This window comes from Garra rufa, chromosome 11 (genome assembly GCF_049309525.1).
Source record: "Garra rufa chromosome 11, GarRuf1.0, whole genome shotgun sequence".
NCBI lineage: Eukaryota > Metazoa > Chordata > Actinopteri > Cypriniformes > Cyprinidae > Garra > Garra rufa.
In genome coordinates, this window is record NC_133371.1 from 39,534,740 (window position 1) to 39,550,506 (window position 15,767).

General features: G+C 34.1%; 1 protein-coding gene across 3 annotated transcripts in view; it reads right to left on the reverse strand.

Annotated features, from left to right (window-relative positions):
• The window catches only part of impdh1a (IMP (inosine 5'-monophosphate) dehydrogenase 1a), a 29,096-nt gene extending 15,121 nt beyond the window's left edge, over positions 1-13,975 (reverse strand). For 2 of the 3 annotated variants that reach the window (XM_073850097.1, XM_073850096.1), the window contains exons 1-6: positions 13,182-13,975; positions 7,095-7,193; positions 4,362-4,410; positions 869-970; positions 706-780; positions 331-537 (exon numbers count right to left, since the gene is read on the reverse strand). In XM_073850097.1, coding sequence (XP_073706198.1) covers positions 331-537; positions 706-780; positions 869-970; positions 4,362-4,410; positions 7,095-7,193; positions 13,182-13,420 — 771 coding nt within the window. In that variant the 5' untranslated portion in view covers positions 13,421-13,975. Of the gene's footprint in view, positions 1-330; positions 538-705; positions 781-868; positions 971-4,361; positions 4,411-7,094; positions 7,194-7,628; positions 7,876-13,181 lie in introns of those variants that run through there. The other variant, XM_073850098.1, reaches the window with a different exon arrangement.
• Positions 13,976-15,767: the final 1,792 nt, after the last annotated feature.

Consider the following 15,767-nt stretch of genomic DNA (forward strand, 5'->3'; position numbering starts at 1 on the left):
ATGTAATGCATCCTTGCTGAATAAAAGTTTAGGTTCGTTTAAAAGCTTTAAACATAATGAATAAAATTTTTCACGCTATCTCAAATTACTTTTTCACATGGACAGGACAAAAAATATTAACTAATGATATCACTGCCTACTTTTCATGATCCAATCAAATCTAGATAGATAAAATTAAGTTCTGCTCTACATTAAAGATCACTAAAGATTCCATTTTACATCACTTTTTAGTTAAATAAATACTTAAATTCTGAAACACAATTTAAATTGGAATCAAACTTCAAATTATTTAAGAATTAAATTAGAATTCAGACATTTTGAATTACGAACCTCTTCCAGCGGCCTGTCGTAATCTTTTTCTGACAGGAAGTCGATGTCTCGTGATGTAACGATGCCCACCAGCTTGCTGCCCATCTTGCCGGTTTCTGTGACCGGGATGCCGGAGAAACCGTGCCGTACCTTTGCTTCAAACACATCGCCGACCGTGTGCCGCGGACTCATCACTACAGGGTCCGTAATGAAGCCCTGCTCAAATTTCTGCCAATATGACAGACACACAAAACATGTTAATGATAGATACTGATATCAAATTAAATTTATAAAACTGTATTATTATAGTCTGAATTTCACATCTACAACTAATTAGATTCACATAGTATAACTTACTTGGAATTCCTCTAAATCTACATCTCTCGAGTTACTGACCTTGACTTTGCGAACCTCATTGGCCTGGAACTCAGGTGTGCAGTTGTGATGAATAATTCCAATTCCACCCATGAGCTATGGGACAAACCAGTGGATGTAATGGAAAAGCAATCACGATTTAGTGCAAGTGCTGATATATAACGTTTCTGTGAGCATTACTTACAGCCATAGCAATGGCCATGGAGGATTCTGTGACTGTGTCCATGGGAGAGGAAATGAGTGGCGTCTTCAGGGTTATCTTACGGGTCAGGGCAGAGGTCAAATCCTATAAGAACACATGCAAGAGGGATAAATTGTTTATGTAAACAGACATGTTCAACTAAGCAAAGCTAAGTTATCATTGGACATTTTAGGAACTCAACATACAGTTAAACCAAAAATTATTTCAGACACCAGACATAATTTTTGATAATTTTTTATTAGTGGGTGCAGGACACTATAGTTCATTTATGTAAGTGAGGATAGCAAAATAAAACTGTCTTATATTATACCCAAAAATTCCTCATACAGTGTACTTCCAGTAAAATTTGGGACCAAAAAATTGGTTTGACACTTTGACGTTTCTATCAAAGATATCTGAAATGAATTTGTTCCGACACAGTTTAACTTTTGACTTCTTGTCATAGTTTATAACCATTTTCTAAACTACAGCAACTAAACTTTGATAATGTGAGAAATTTTGAAGGTGTCTGAATAAATTTTGGTTTGACAGTAATTCGTTTGTGATTATCAAGATGAATTTGTTTTGACACAGTTTAACTCTTGAGTTCTTGTCATAGTTTATAACCATTTTCTAAACTATAGCGAATAAACTGTAATAATGTGAGAAATGTTGAAGGTTTCTGAATAAATTTCTGTAAAAATGATCTTGTGTGTGTGACATGGGGAATAAAAAAAAATCATACAGTTTTGGAACAGCACAAAGGTGAGAAAATAATTTTTAAAAAGTCATTTTTGAGTGAATTCATTCTTTAAAGAAACATTTAAGGTACATGAACTCAAAGCAGGGCTATTACTGTTTAAATAATTACTGTTATTGTTAAATAAGTGGAAACTATTAAGAAATGTTAATTGAAATAAAGCTGGAGTAAAATAAAATATAAATATCAGATGACAAACTTAAAGGAACACTCCACTTTTTTTGGAAATAGGCTCATTCTCCAACTCCCCCCGAGTTAATAAGTTGAGTTTCACCGTTTTGAAATCCATTCAGCCGTTCTCCTGTTCTGGCGATATCACTTTTAGCATAGCTTAGCATAGATCATTGAATCCTATTAGACCAATAGCATCACGTTCAAAAATGACCAACGAGTTTCGATATTTGTCCTATTTAAAACTTGACTCTTCTGTAGTTATATCGTGTACTAAGACCGGTGGAAATGCAAAGCTTCAATTTTCTAGGCTGATAAGATTAGGAACTACACTTCCATTCCGTTGTAATAGTCAAGGAAGTTTGCTGCCGTAATATGGCCGAAGCAGGAGCAGTAATACCACGCAGCACATGTGCAAATGCTAAACTAGCTGGGAACTCATTTCTGATAATACGCCGCCTGCTTCGGTCATATTACGACAGCAAACTTCCTTGACTATTACGCCGGAATGGAAGTGTAGTTCCTAATCTTATCAGCCTAGAAACTCGCAGCTTTGCATTTCCACCGGTCTTAGTACACGATATAACTACAGAAGAGTCAAGTTTTAAATACAACAAATATGGAAACTCGTTGGTCATTTTTGAACGTGATGCTATTGGTCTCATAGGATCCAATGGTCTATGCTAAGCTATGCTAAAAGGGATATCGCCAGAACAGGAGAACGGCTGAATGGATTTCAAAACGGTAAAACTCAACTTATTAACTCGGGAGGAGTTGGAGAATGAGTCTATTTCCAAAAAAAGTGGAGTGTTCCTTTAACCTTAAAATGTAAAAATAAATGTGTATTTTATTTAATAAAAGTCTTGTCTATGTTATGGTGTTGTTTTTTCTTTATTTAGGAATAACTATATGATTGTACATAACTTTGGTAAATGCTCTGTTGTTTTAATAGTGTATATATAATATATAAATATTATATATTATATATATATATAATTAATATATTAAATAGATTATAATTATTAATAAACTTAACTGAAAAAAGATAGATAAAAAAAAGATTTAAAAAAGCAATATTTCAACTTGTTTTTTTATCCAAAGCAACTAAATGATATTAAATAAGCTGAAGTACTAAAATTGCTAAAAAAAAAAAATGTAAAAAAAAAGTACAAATTTAATAAATAGAAATATTTAAAAATAATAATAATAAAATGACTAAAACATAAACTATTTTTAAAAGTATTTACATTTTTTTTTTAACTCAATTTGTTAATTGAACCTTTATAATAATAAAAGGCCTGTATGATTGGATTATGCTTTTGTCTTGCCCTGGATGTTCCTGTTTGCTGGTCTTGACTACGATCTGTTGAATAAAGCTAGCGTTTGGATCTTACACGCTTCCCTGAGTCCGCGTTACAAGGATAAAGACACAGGAGAATGGAAACAAAACATTTTCCTCCCACACTACCCCCAACCCAGAGTTAAACAAACAAAAATAAATAAAAAAGCCCCTCAATATATTATTATAGTGCAAGTCAATGATGCACAGAATAAACTTTTCAGAGTTTAGAAAAAAATAAAAATAAATAAAAGTAAAAAATAATCACCAATGTACATTGTGCTTGTGTAAAATGCTTTACATCCGCAAAAAAAACATTAATACACTTAATCAAAATCAAGCCACAATCATAAGGACAACTTGCTGATTAGCTTGCCAGACTATAGAAGAAGAGTTCTCATAATCAGAAAAAAACTAATAAAATTATTTTATTTATTTAACTACAAAATTAAAGACTACAATTAAAATATTAATAAATACAAAAATAATTTACAAATATTACTAAAATAACAATGACTCAGTAAGTCGCACCACATGATTTCATCAAACCGTGGACACTGCCACGTCTCATTTTTCTTCCTGTTCTCTAACACCTGAGTCCCATCATTAGCCGCAGCTCAGCGTAATCTCAGAAGTGCTCAAAGAAAACACAAACAGTGCTGTGTACCTGCGTTTACATCAGCAGGAAGCTAACCTACCTGCCCTACTGGAAAAATAAAACTATCTCAAACCAAACACATACACAAGTTTTTCAACAAAATAAATTGAAATAGTATCTACAAGGTTTCACTAATGTGCTGTTTAACGTAATCATTAGCTTATAATCTATCCCAAGAAAGTGAATTTTCTCCTTCTTTAATTAAAAGTGTGTTTAAAGTTGTGGTTCCAGGGGGAATAATATCTGTGTCGTCCCCGTCTCTCTCTCTCTCACACACACACACACACACACACACACACACACACACACCTGAGCTTCACTGCTTGTGACAACTTGCCCAGCACACCAGGGACTTTGTGGATGCTAACACAGCCACGTCAACCTCTCATCCCGCAGATCTTCCACCTCGCTAACAGCTAAAGAGCTCCTTTTCCATCAACTTAGCATCTGAGTTGACTCATGTAATCATAAATGATCCTTTGCACTAATATGTTTGCTAATACAAGAGCTTTAGAGGTCTGTTCCATCCATTTGTTGATAACCTCTGATAAATGTTAGTGGTACTTACCACTTCATCGGATGTGAAGTCAATGAAGCCGGGCAGTATCAGGAAATCACTGAATGAGGAAGGACAGATGGCAGAGTTAGGCAGCAATGACATTTAGATCAGCAATTTATAAATCAGGACATTACCAAAATTACAAAATGCTTAAACACACACTCAAATCTGTGTCAAAAACAGGAAAACCACTTGAAAACAAGGTTGTTTCAGAATTTCAAATGTTAGCTAGTTTTACGCAAACATGAACAGCTGTGCAAGCTATTCAAAAGTTTAGTGCATCATGGTTTGCAGTATTGCTGTTTTCAAGATCGATAATAATAATAATTGTTTTAACATATTAGAATGATTTCTGAAGGATCATGTGACACTGAAGACTAGAGTAATGATGCTGAAAATTCAGCTTTGCATCACAGGAATAAATAACATTTTAAAATATATCAAAATGGAAAAAAGTTATTTTAAATTGTAATAATAGTTCACAATATTTCAGTTTTTACTGTATTTTTAATCAAACAAATGCAGTCTTAAAAAGCATAAATAATCCCAACCTCAAACTTTTGAACAGTATTGTATTTTGAATGATAACTATAGTGTATGAGTAAATAAATATGTGTGTTTGCCTATAGCAAGAATACTTTAAGTAGCCACAAATTATACACTTGCACGCGTGCAGTATGTCTCTGGCCCTGAGGAGTTATATAATCTACTTAAGATGTGGCGTACTGAGACGTCCTGTTAATGTTCTTAATCGTGTCACCAATGTCACGCACACAAACACATAGCCTCTTTCTAATGCAAAAGTGTGTGCTAAAAAAATACACTACTAGTCAAAAGTTTTTGAACAGTAAGATTTTAAAAAGTCTCTTATGCTCACCAAGCTTGATTGAATTTGATCCAAGGTACAGCAAAAACAATACAATTCTGAAATATTTTTATTATTTAAAATAGCTGTTTTCTATTTAAATATATTTTAAATTGTAATTTATTCCTGTGATTTCAAAGCTGATTTTTTAGCATCAATACTCCAGTCTTCAGTGTCACATAAACCTTTAGAAATCATTCTAATATTCTGATATCCTGCTCAAAAAAAAAAAAGAAAAATGCTTTATTATTATTATTATGTTGAAAACAGCTGAATATATTTTTTCAGGTTTCTTTGAAGAATAGATTGTTCAGAAGAACAGCATTTATCTGAAAATAAAATCTTTTGTAACATATTAAAATGATTTTTGAAGGATTGTGTGACACTGAAGCCTGGAGTAATGATTCTAAAAATGTAGCTTTGATCACAGGAATAAATTACATTTTAAAATATATTCAAATAGAAAATAGTTATTTTAAATAGTAAAAATACTTCAAAATTGTACTGTTTTTGCTGTATTTTGGATCAAATAAATGCAGAATTGGTAAGCAGAAGAGACTAAATGTCTTTATCACCACTTTTGATCAATTTAAAACATCCTTTCTAAATAAAAGTATTAATTTCTATATTTTCTTTGCCAAAAAAAAATACTCCAAGCTTTTGAATGGTATAGTGTATAATGTTACAAAAGCTTTTTATTTCAGATAAATGCTGATATTTGGATCTTTATATTCATCAAAGAATCCTGAAAAAAGTACTAAACTATTTTAAATATAATAATAATAATAAATTCTTGAACAGCAAATCAGCATATTACAATGATTTCTGAAGGATCATGTGACACTGAAGACTGGAGTAATGATTCTGAAAATGTAGCTTTGATCAAAGTAATAAATTACATTTTAAAATATATTCAGATAGAATATAGTTATTTTAAACAGTAAAAATATTTCAAAATTGTACTGTAAAATTGCTGTACTTTGAACGCAGAATTGGTGAGCAGAAGCGACTTTTTCTATTACAAATCTTACTGTTCAAAAACTTTTAACAGGTAGTGAATGAGATTTAGGTTTATCCACTTCAATGTTTCCTTGCTAAGTAAAAGTATTAATTTTGCTCGCAAAAAGAAATAAATCTGACCCCAAACTTAAAGTGGTACTCAAAACTTAATACACAAAAGGATGTTATCAGTGTTGTTAGAATTTAACTTCACCTAAAAGCACTTTTATCATCTCAGGGCTACTAATAGAAAGTGTTAAATGATATCCCTCACTTTAAAGCATGATAATATTTTGATACAGGAAAAATGGGACCGGATTTGTCGGTCTCAGGAGGATGTGTGAGAAGCCGCTGTTCAGTGTCCCGCCCCATGTGGCCTAACGCTCATAAAACCTCCATTAGACCAGATTAAACACTCCAGCCAGCATGACAAAAATAGACACAGAGACCACTGCTTTGCTAACAAGTTTTCATAAGGCTGGCAAAGCATAAACATGCTCATATTCACACACAAACACAAGCTCATTTAATGCACTGGCATACACCATACTGTATAATAAGAATCAATGTTATGCTATGACATCTGGATCATGAATAAGAAAGAAAAGCATAGACACAAAGGACCACACATGCACTCGTTGGTTTTGCATTGTCCCACAAACACGGGCTGCATGTGCTGGGACTGAGCACTTGAGCTCCCGTTGCTATGGAGATGCACAGAGGGTTGCCATGGAACCGAGAGCCATCTCACTGACAGATGTCCAGAAAGATGCCTACCTAGAGTGCATGTGTGTGTGCCAGGGTGAAACTACGTACATATGAAAGGACCTGCTGTCCATGTCAACCATGAGTTTTAATGCACATGATGCTTGACTTACTTGTATGTGAGACCATCACCGATGGCAAAAAGCTGCTGGGCAGTGAGTCCATCCTCGGGAACGTACCCAGTTCCCCCACTGATAAGGTAATCAGCCATGCTAGAAACACACAAACATTTAAAGAAAGGTTGAAACACATGCATGGGAAATTTGGTTTCAACTTTAATGAGCGGATTGCACTGCCAAGCATCCAGAGACAAAATGTACAGACATTGTTGTATCTATAAACTAATGTAACAACTTTAAAACAACTTTTCAGATAGGGGTTTAAAATATTGTCATTTTTGCATAATTAGATATGTTCTTAATTTACGTCATATTCTTTATTTAGCCTACCGCTTTGGGTAGAACACATGGGCTATATGTAAATAGAGGAACAGCTGCCTGGCTGATAATTAAGCGAGATAAATGTCAAAAATACAAATACATTCAAAACGAGAAGAATTCGAGTTAAAGAGCTATTTTGCTCTATCGATTCAGTAACGTTAAGTTCATAACCGCGTTAGATAGAAAAACAAATAGGAATCCACTTACAGGTTCGAGTTACTTTCTCTTTCGCACCAGTGTTATGAACACACTTCCTTCTGTTGAATATTCGCCCTCATGTACAGTATCTCACATGATGAAGGCTGTATTAAAGTGCGTTAGATCAATGCGGGGATCATCAGTCTCTCATCCCGAACAGCAGCGTTCAGAGGAGGCTGTAGCTGCTCTGGACCGAGGGTCTCGTGGTGAGAAGCGCAACCGAGACCGTCAACCGTGTGAAGTGAAGTCACATGACACCCGCTCAATTCAACGCTTAGAAAGGGAACAGGAAAGGTTAAGCTAAGCACTCCCCAAACTTGTTTTGGCACGTTTTGTGGGAATCAGTTTTTTTTTCTTTTTCTGAATATCTCTGGATTTACATATGCCACTTTTATCTTGAAACGATTTTTGGATTAGCTACACCACATAAAATGTTCTACTTGAGAGATATCATTTAAACAGGTAGCAGCCTATCTTGAGAAACCGAACTAGACTCCAGGGTTGTGGTCAATTCAGGAATGAACTCAACAATTCCAATTCAAAGAAGGAAATGGAATCGGAATTGAAATTGAACAACAATTACAGGAAACAGAGTTGGAATTGAATTGGAATTACAGGAAGTGGAATTCAATTCAGGGAAATTCCACTGAATTCCGTTTATTGCTGTTTCTGAGCATTTATTTGTGATTACATTTGATTACATGAAATACATGAATGAATCATTTTTATTTACTTGCATTTGATCAACTCTATTTCATACTTTACTTGGTATTTGTAAAGCATCATAAATAAAGTTCAAATGTATGTCTCTAAATGTAGGCTAATCACAAATAAATGCTCAGAAACAGCAATAAACGGAATTCAGTGGAATTTCCATGAATTGAATTCCACTTCCTGTAATTCCAATTCAATTCCAACTCTGTTTCCTGTAATTGTTGTTCAATTCCAATTCCAACTCCATTTCCTTCTTTGAATTGGAATTGTTGAGTTCATTCCTGAATTGACCCCAACCCTGCTTTGAAACTCGGGACCGAACCAAACTCGGGGGCACCATAGAAGTCCATTATATGGAGAGAAATCCTGAAATGTTCTCCTCAAAAAACACCATTTCTTTACGACCAAAGAAGAAAGATATGAACATCTTGGATGACAAGGGAGTGAGTACATTATCTGTAAATTTTTGTTCTGAAAGTGAACTACTCCTTTAAGTCACGATTTAGTCAGGCCATTGTAATGTAAACAACAGCATGGATTGCACGTTTACTACTGAATACATTGTTCTGCTAATTTATGTTGTCTAAACCATGGAAAAAATGCGTAGAAGCTGCTAAATCATTTAGAGAAGGACTTAGTAAGTAGGAAGGGGAACAATATTTTGACAAACTAGAGTTAATAGGTGGTAAAGATATGTTTGAGCAGTGTTAATTAGGATATTAGCCTAATATTTCACCTAACGTTACCTGACCAGAAATGATAAGCATAAACGCAAATGTTGTAAAGATTCTTGCCCTGGAAATCCTGGTTCAGTTTGGCCAACCACAAACGCCTTTTGTACCTCAGATAGTTTTTTGCACTCTTTTCCTTGATTTGTTATAACTTTTGGCAGTCTATACTGACCAATTAGTGCAGCCCAAAACATGACAATAATTGACCATTTTCAGCAGCAATAATCAGCAAAAATATGTGTTTCGTTAGGTTCCGTGGCATTATTTACATTCAGTGCCGCCGATTGATGATGAAGACATGCGATTACAATAAATATTAGAAAAAACTATAAACTATATACTATAAATATTTTTTAAACTAAACCTGAAAACCCGTAATAAACAGCTATCACTGGGATTTTTTTAACCTATTATTTAAAGTGAAACCTGTGCTGCCTTTTAATTGATTTTGTTAAAGGATGCTTGTTTGCTTGCTTATTTATTTATTTATTTATTTATTTGTTTATTGACTGACTGACTGACTGACTGATTGATTGCAACACCCAGATGACAAAAGAACAAACAAATTGATATGTAAGACAAAAAATATGAGGATAAAAAAATAATATTTTATCTTAATGCCAGTTTGTTTTATGCCAGATCTTCAGGTAGCCTAGTTATGTTTTCTGTGCATAAAAAAAACACTTATAATACAAAATAATTTAATTCCCTAAAGAGTGTTTTTTGTATTTAACAACTTAGTGGACTTCAGTGATTTGTATCATTCATTGCAAATTGCAAAATCATTCATTGATTAATGAAGCCTTGATTACAACATGGGATTTGTAATGCATTTTGCATTTAACTGCACATACATTCTATGAAATCACTTCAACCATTAAAGCCTTGTTTAACATATAGGCAGCATCTAACACCAAGATGACTCTTAAGTGGTTATGCCGTCAGCTGAATCTATTCCTGATGAACATTTAATCTTACCCTCTCAACATACACAGGCGTGCTGTTCTTTCCTGGTGGGATTTATACTCTAAACAGCAGATTAGACCTAAAGAGTGCTCTATCAATGTAATCCTTCATTAAAGTTCTCTTCTCATCTGTCGAGAGAGCCGACTCTAATAGGAAAGAGAAAAGATGTGGTGGGAAAAGTCCCTGTAGATTACATTTGTTTTACAGTAACGTCTCTTTATGACAGTTTATTTCAGATGCCGAGGAACTCTGAAGAGCATGCAGACACACTTCAGACTGATGGGTGACGTCTTACATTCTCAGAGTCACATGGTCCTTGAGCTAAGCTGAAGATCTGCAGTGCTGTGGCAGATAAATACTAGTTAACCTCTGAGGGCAGAAGTGTCAACCACAGAGGTGGGGGAGACCCTTGCTTGACCCTTAGAGAAGCACCTGTGTCGCAGGTGTCTGTGTCAAAGCTGGGATGAGGTAATAAGCTGCGATGCCAGATCCAACTGAAAGCTCATGGGGGTTCTGGAAAGGTGTTTTGTGATGTTGTTTGAGAGTCAAAACAACATCACAGGCTGTTGCTGTGGACATTCCCAAACGTTATTTAGGAATGAGATTGATGCTTCTCAAAAAGCATTTGGACACAAATGCATGAATGTCACCATATTAGGTAACAAAATATCAAACCAATGGCATTTATTTTAAAACAATAGGGGGAACTTGAGAGATACTGACTAATAAAACAAAAAAGATTTTGTATAATTTCTCTAATTGTTCTCAAGCTAAGAAGGTGGATTGATGCTTAACTCTTGGTGAAGTTATTATATGCAGCAAAAATACTTTATCATAACTTAACTAACATCAGTCAGTTCATTCATTGTTATGAGTTTAATTATTTATTGTTGGTCAGTGATGATAATAAAATGCTTATTTGTTAATAAATACACTACCAGTCAAGATTTTTTAGTTTTTTAAAGAAGTCTCTTCTGCTCACCAAGCCTGCATTAATTTTATCCAAAGTACAGCAAAAACTGTAAAATTTAGAAATATTTTTACTATTTAAAATAACTGCTTTATTTGAATATATTTTAAAATTGAATTCATACCAGTGATTTCAAAGCTGAATTTTTGTCACATGATTCTTCAGAAATCATTCTAATATTCTGATTTGCTGCTCAAAAACATTTATTATTATTATTATTATTATTATTATTATTATTATTATTATTATGTTGAAAACAGCTAAGCAGAATTTTTTCATGTTTCTTTGATGAATAAAAAATTTACTTTATCACTTTATCATAATTTTTGATCAATTTAAAGCATCCTTGCTAAATAAAAGTATTAATTTATATAATTCCTATCATTTGAATGGTACAATGTATAATATTACAATTTATAGCTTTTTTCTGATCTTTGGATCTTTCTATTAATCAAAGAATCCTGTAAATGTACTTTTGTAACTGTTTTAAATATTGATAATAATAATGATAAAAATGTTTCTTGAACAGCAAATCAGCATATTAGAATGATTTCTGAAGGATCATGTGACACTGAAAACTGAAATAATGATGTTGAACATTTAGCTCTGATCACAGTAACAAATTACATTTTAAAATAAATTCAAATAGAAAACACTTTTTTAAATAGTAAAAATATTTCAAAATTTTACTGTTTTTACTTTTGACTGGTAGTGTATAACATTATGCTGATTCTGTATTTACAGCTGATCTATAATACATTACTGTCTTCACTTGTTTTGACTGGACAAAACAGAGGACAACACAGACAAAACAGAGCCGCCCCCTCCTACTTCTCTCTCACTCACTCACAGCTGTTATTTTACTATTATTCCATCTACATTTTCAGCACAACACAAGTTTAAAATAAAAAGAAATGATTCATACATAAACAAAAGGGGACCAATATCAACATATTTTTAAAACAATATTAATTATTAATATAGGTCATCAATATTAATTTAAGTCATCACTGTGTTTTGTAATGAATGAATGAATGAATAATTAATTAAAGATACGGTACATTTATATTTTTGTCATTGTTTTTTTTTTTCAGTATTCCTGCCTGCAATAAACAACTTATATATATATATATATATATATTTTTTTTTTTGTAATATATATATATATATATATATATATATATATATATATATATATATATATATATATTACAAAAAAAAAATATATATATATATTTATATATATATATATTTGTGTGTGTGTGTGTGTGTGTGTGTACATATATACAGGGGTGCACATAAGTGGTCCACGGGTCCGCATGCGCACCAAAATAAAAAATGCGCTGTGTAAATAAGTTTAGAGCTCGCATTTGCATACCAACATGGTTGCAGCTGTTTGTACAATTACCATTTTAAATCAACAAACTGTAATACTGCATAAGATTTCTATTCGAACTGAAAGCATAATAATGTGTTATTCGCTGCTGTTTTCAAAGCACAATGCAAAAACGTGACATTTCATTCACTAACGCTCTTCACTGAACGCTCTTTAATCGGGAGCGTGTAAAGGCCGTCCGCGTCACCGTTCGCATTACGTACTTGCCGGCAACCCGCCAAAATAAAAGCTTGTTAAGTTAGGTTTCAAAATGATGAAAATTAACAAAAAGTAAATATTATCGATTTATTTTTAAGCTTACTATAAAATAATTGTATTTTTATTGAATGCTTCCTTTTTATTTTAAAACATAATACTACACTTTATTATTTGTTAAAAATTAAAACTAACTAAATAAAGTCTGATTATAATATTATCACTATTATATATATATATATATATATATTTTTTTTTTATTATATTTAATGGGTCACACTATATGTAGTGTGAAGACCAAACCAAATGTCCAGGTACTCTTATGAGAACCAGGCTACTCTTATGAGAACCCCTGTATATATATATATATATATATATATATATATATATATATAGGCATGAGTCAATGAGTCAACTCATTATTATGAGTTAATATGTATATTATGAGTTAATTCATTTAATGTAAAATTTTTAAACATTAAATGACTGAATAAATATCCAGCATGTTTATATTTGTGTGTTTATACGTCCATCCTTATTAGATTTGATCAAGTATAAAACCAAGACCTTCTCTTCTACACTGTTCTCACCTTTCTGGTTCATATCCAGCCTGTATCCGGGTGGCACTGTAGCGCTGGGCAGCCGTCTCGTGCCCGTGCCCATGCCCGTGTAGTGTATTATGGGTAAACGGACCATGAAAATGATGATCTGAGTCTCGTAATGACATCCGTGGCCTAGCGGGCTCCATGTCCCCCACAATACGCCGGTAGTCAATCTGGTAGCTGTCCCTGTCCCCATCCGCAAAGCGGTCATACCCGTGCCCGTCCATATCAGTGAAATCCAGCGGGTCGTCCTCCACCGTGGCTCAGTTTGAGCCCGACTGACCCTTCAAAAAAACACCTGATCCTTGTCTCACCCCCTCACCTGAGACCACTTCACAGTCACAGGTGTTTGCTCACACAACAAGTTATACTTCAGATTCAAACTCTTCCACAAAGTTCAAAGGAATACAAAATCAAAAAACAATAAAAACTGGATCTAGAAGTCCTCAGTTAGATTTGTATCCAGTTTGCATAAACTATTAGCATCTTCCAAACCACAGGCCGAAGTTGTAGAGTTGAACGAGGTTACCTGCAGAGATTCGGATTAAGCTGAGATTTTGATCGGGAACTGACAATCCCAAATGTCCAAGATGAGAAGCTTGCAAGATTTTTTTCGTAGCCCCACCGATCAACCTGCAAGAAAAACCAGATCACAGAACCTCAGACAGGACAGTACAGTAGTTAACCGGATGGCAGACAAGCAGAAATTGAATGAGCCTGGTTCTCTCTCTCCCTGTTTCACTTCAGCTAAGCTCTGTTTCTGACAGAAGCGCGTCACTTTCACAAAGAGGATTGCAGCATTAAGTGTGCATGTGTGTTTGTGTGTGTGCTTTAACAGGGGGAGGAACTTGTGGTGCATGGTGCTCACTAATGGAGTGAAGGACAAGGGATGGGTTTTAAACGCCACACCTCTTGTTTCTCCAAAGGTAGCATTGCATTTGAGACTTTGTGTGGCTATGAAAAGCATGCACTTGTTTCAATTAAACTATGTGTTAACAGTTTATTTGGGGCATCATTTTCATTCTTTTGCGTGTGCATGCATGCATACACCTCTGTCACTATGTGTACGCACAGCCTGGAAACAGTTTCTCACAAACAAAGTCAAATCCCAGGGTGCACTGATGGAGTGTGCTCAACCCTGGAGAGGCTTCAGGTTGGAGCAACAGAAAACGGCTCTTGATGGACTAATTACACGCAGACTGCTCTGGCAAAACTGGCTTGAACAAACATGCACCCTTGTTTGTGTGCACAGGCAAACAAGTGTCCTTCCTTACATTAGACACTTGTGTTGACCTATTTATTTGGAGGAAAAGGCAATTATCTTGTGATTGAAGGTGTGTGGTTTGTTTGTGTCTGTCTGCATGTTGTGGGAATATGAGCACAGGGGTTATGGCTACACAAATAGGTGTTTATGTCGTAGGATGACTGTAGGTTGTCAACAGGTCAGCCAGGTATTCAAATCCCATTGACGTATGTTTGAGTCTCCCCATCACTAAGCAGGAAGAATTAACAGACATATGTAAGAAAGGCAATTGTTCCTACACTGCCACCATCTGGCAAACCTCCAACAGAACAGGATGGGGCGTGTATTTGTGGCAATTGATGAACAATGTGTATTCAGCAAACGCCCTGTTGGGGCGTATAATTGCACACATACTTTACATCGAGTCATTTTAAAAACAAATAAACAATTTAGGATTGTTACACTGGGAAAAATGCCATTTATTTTAATCTGTATGGTTGCAATATGTTTTACACCGTATGTGTGTATTTATGTCTATTGTTATCATCCATTTTACTCCATCCATTACTGACTGTATTTCTTCTGAGGAACACAAAAACACTTTCCATATAGTCAAATGACCAAAAAGCATCATAAATGTATTCTGAAATGACTTATGTGCTATGTTTGACCCTGGACCACAAACCTGTCTTAAGTAGCACAGATATATTTGTAGCAATAGCCAAAAATACATTGTATGGGTCAAACTCATCTTTTTTTATGCCAAAAATCATCAGGATATTAAATAAAGATCATGTTCCATGAAGATATTTTGTATATTTCCTACTGTACAAATATAAAAGCCTATTTTTTTTTAAATATGCATTGCTAAGAACTTGGCTAAGGCCAATTTTCTCAATTTTTTTTGCACTCTCAGATTCTAGATTTTCAAATAGTTGCATCTCGGTCAAATATTGTCCTATCCTAACAAACCTATACTAGCTTTCAGATGATGTATACATCTCAATTTAAACATATTGACCCTTATGACTGGTTATGTGGTCCAGGGTCACATATTATAAGTCTTTTGAAATTATACAGTAGTTTTGTGAGAGGAACAGACTCAAATTTAAGCTCTTGTTATGTACGTCATGATACATTTATGTTGTTTCTTTGTCGCGATGGAGCTTGACAGACATCTTCTCCTTCTTATATATTTAAAAAAAAACATATTTAAGATATTCTTTCCCACAATAGAAATAAAACCATAATAAAGGTTTGGAACGACATGAGGATGAGCAAATAATGACGGAATTATCAACTAAAATAAGTTCATTTTTAATTACCTCATA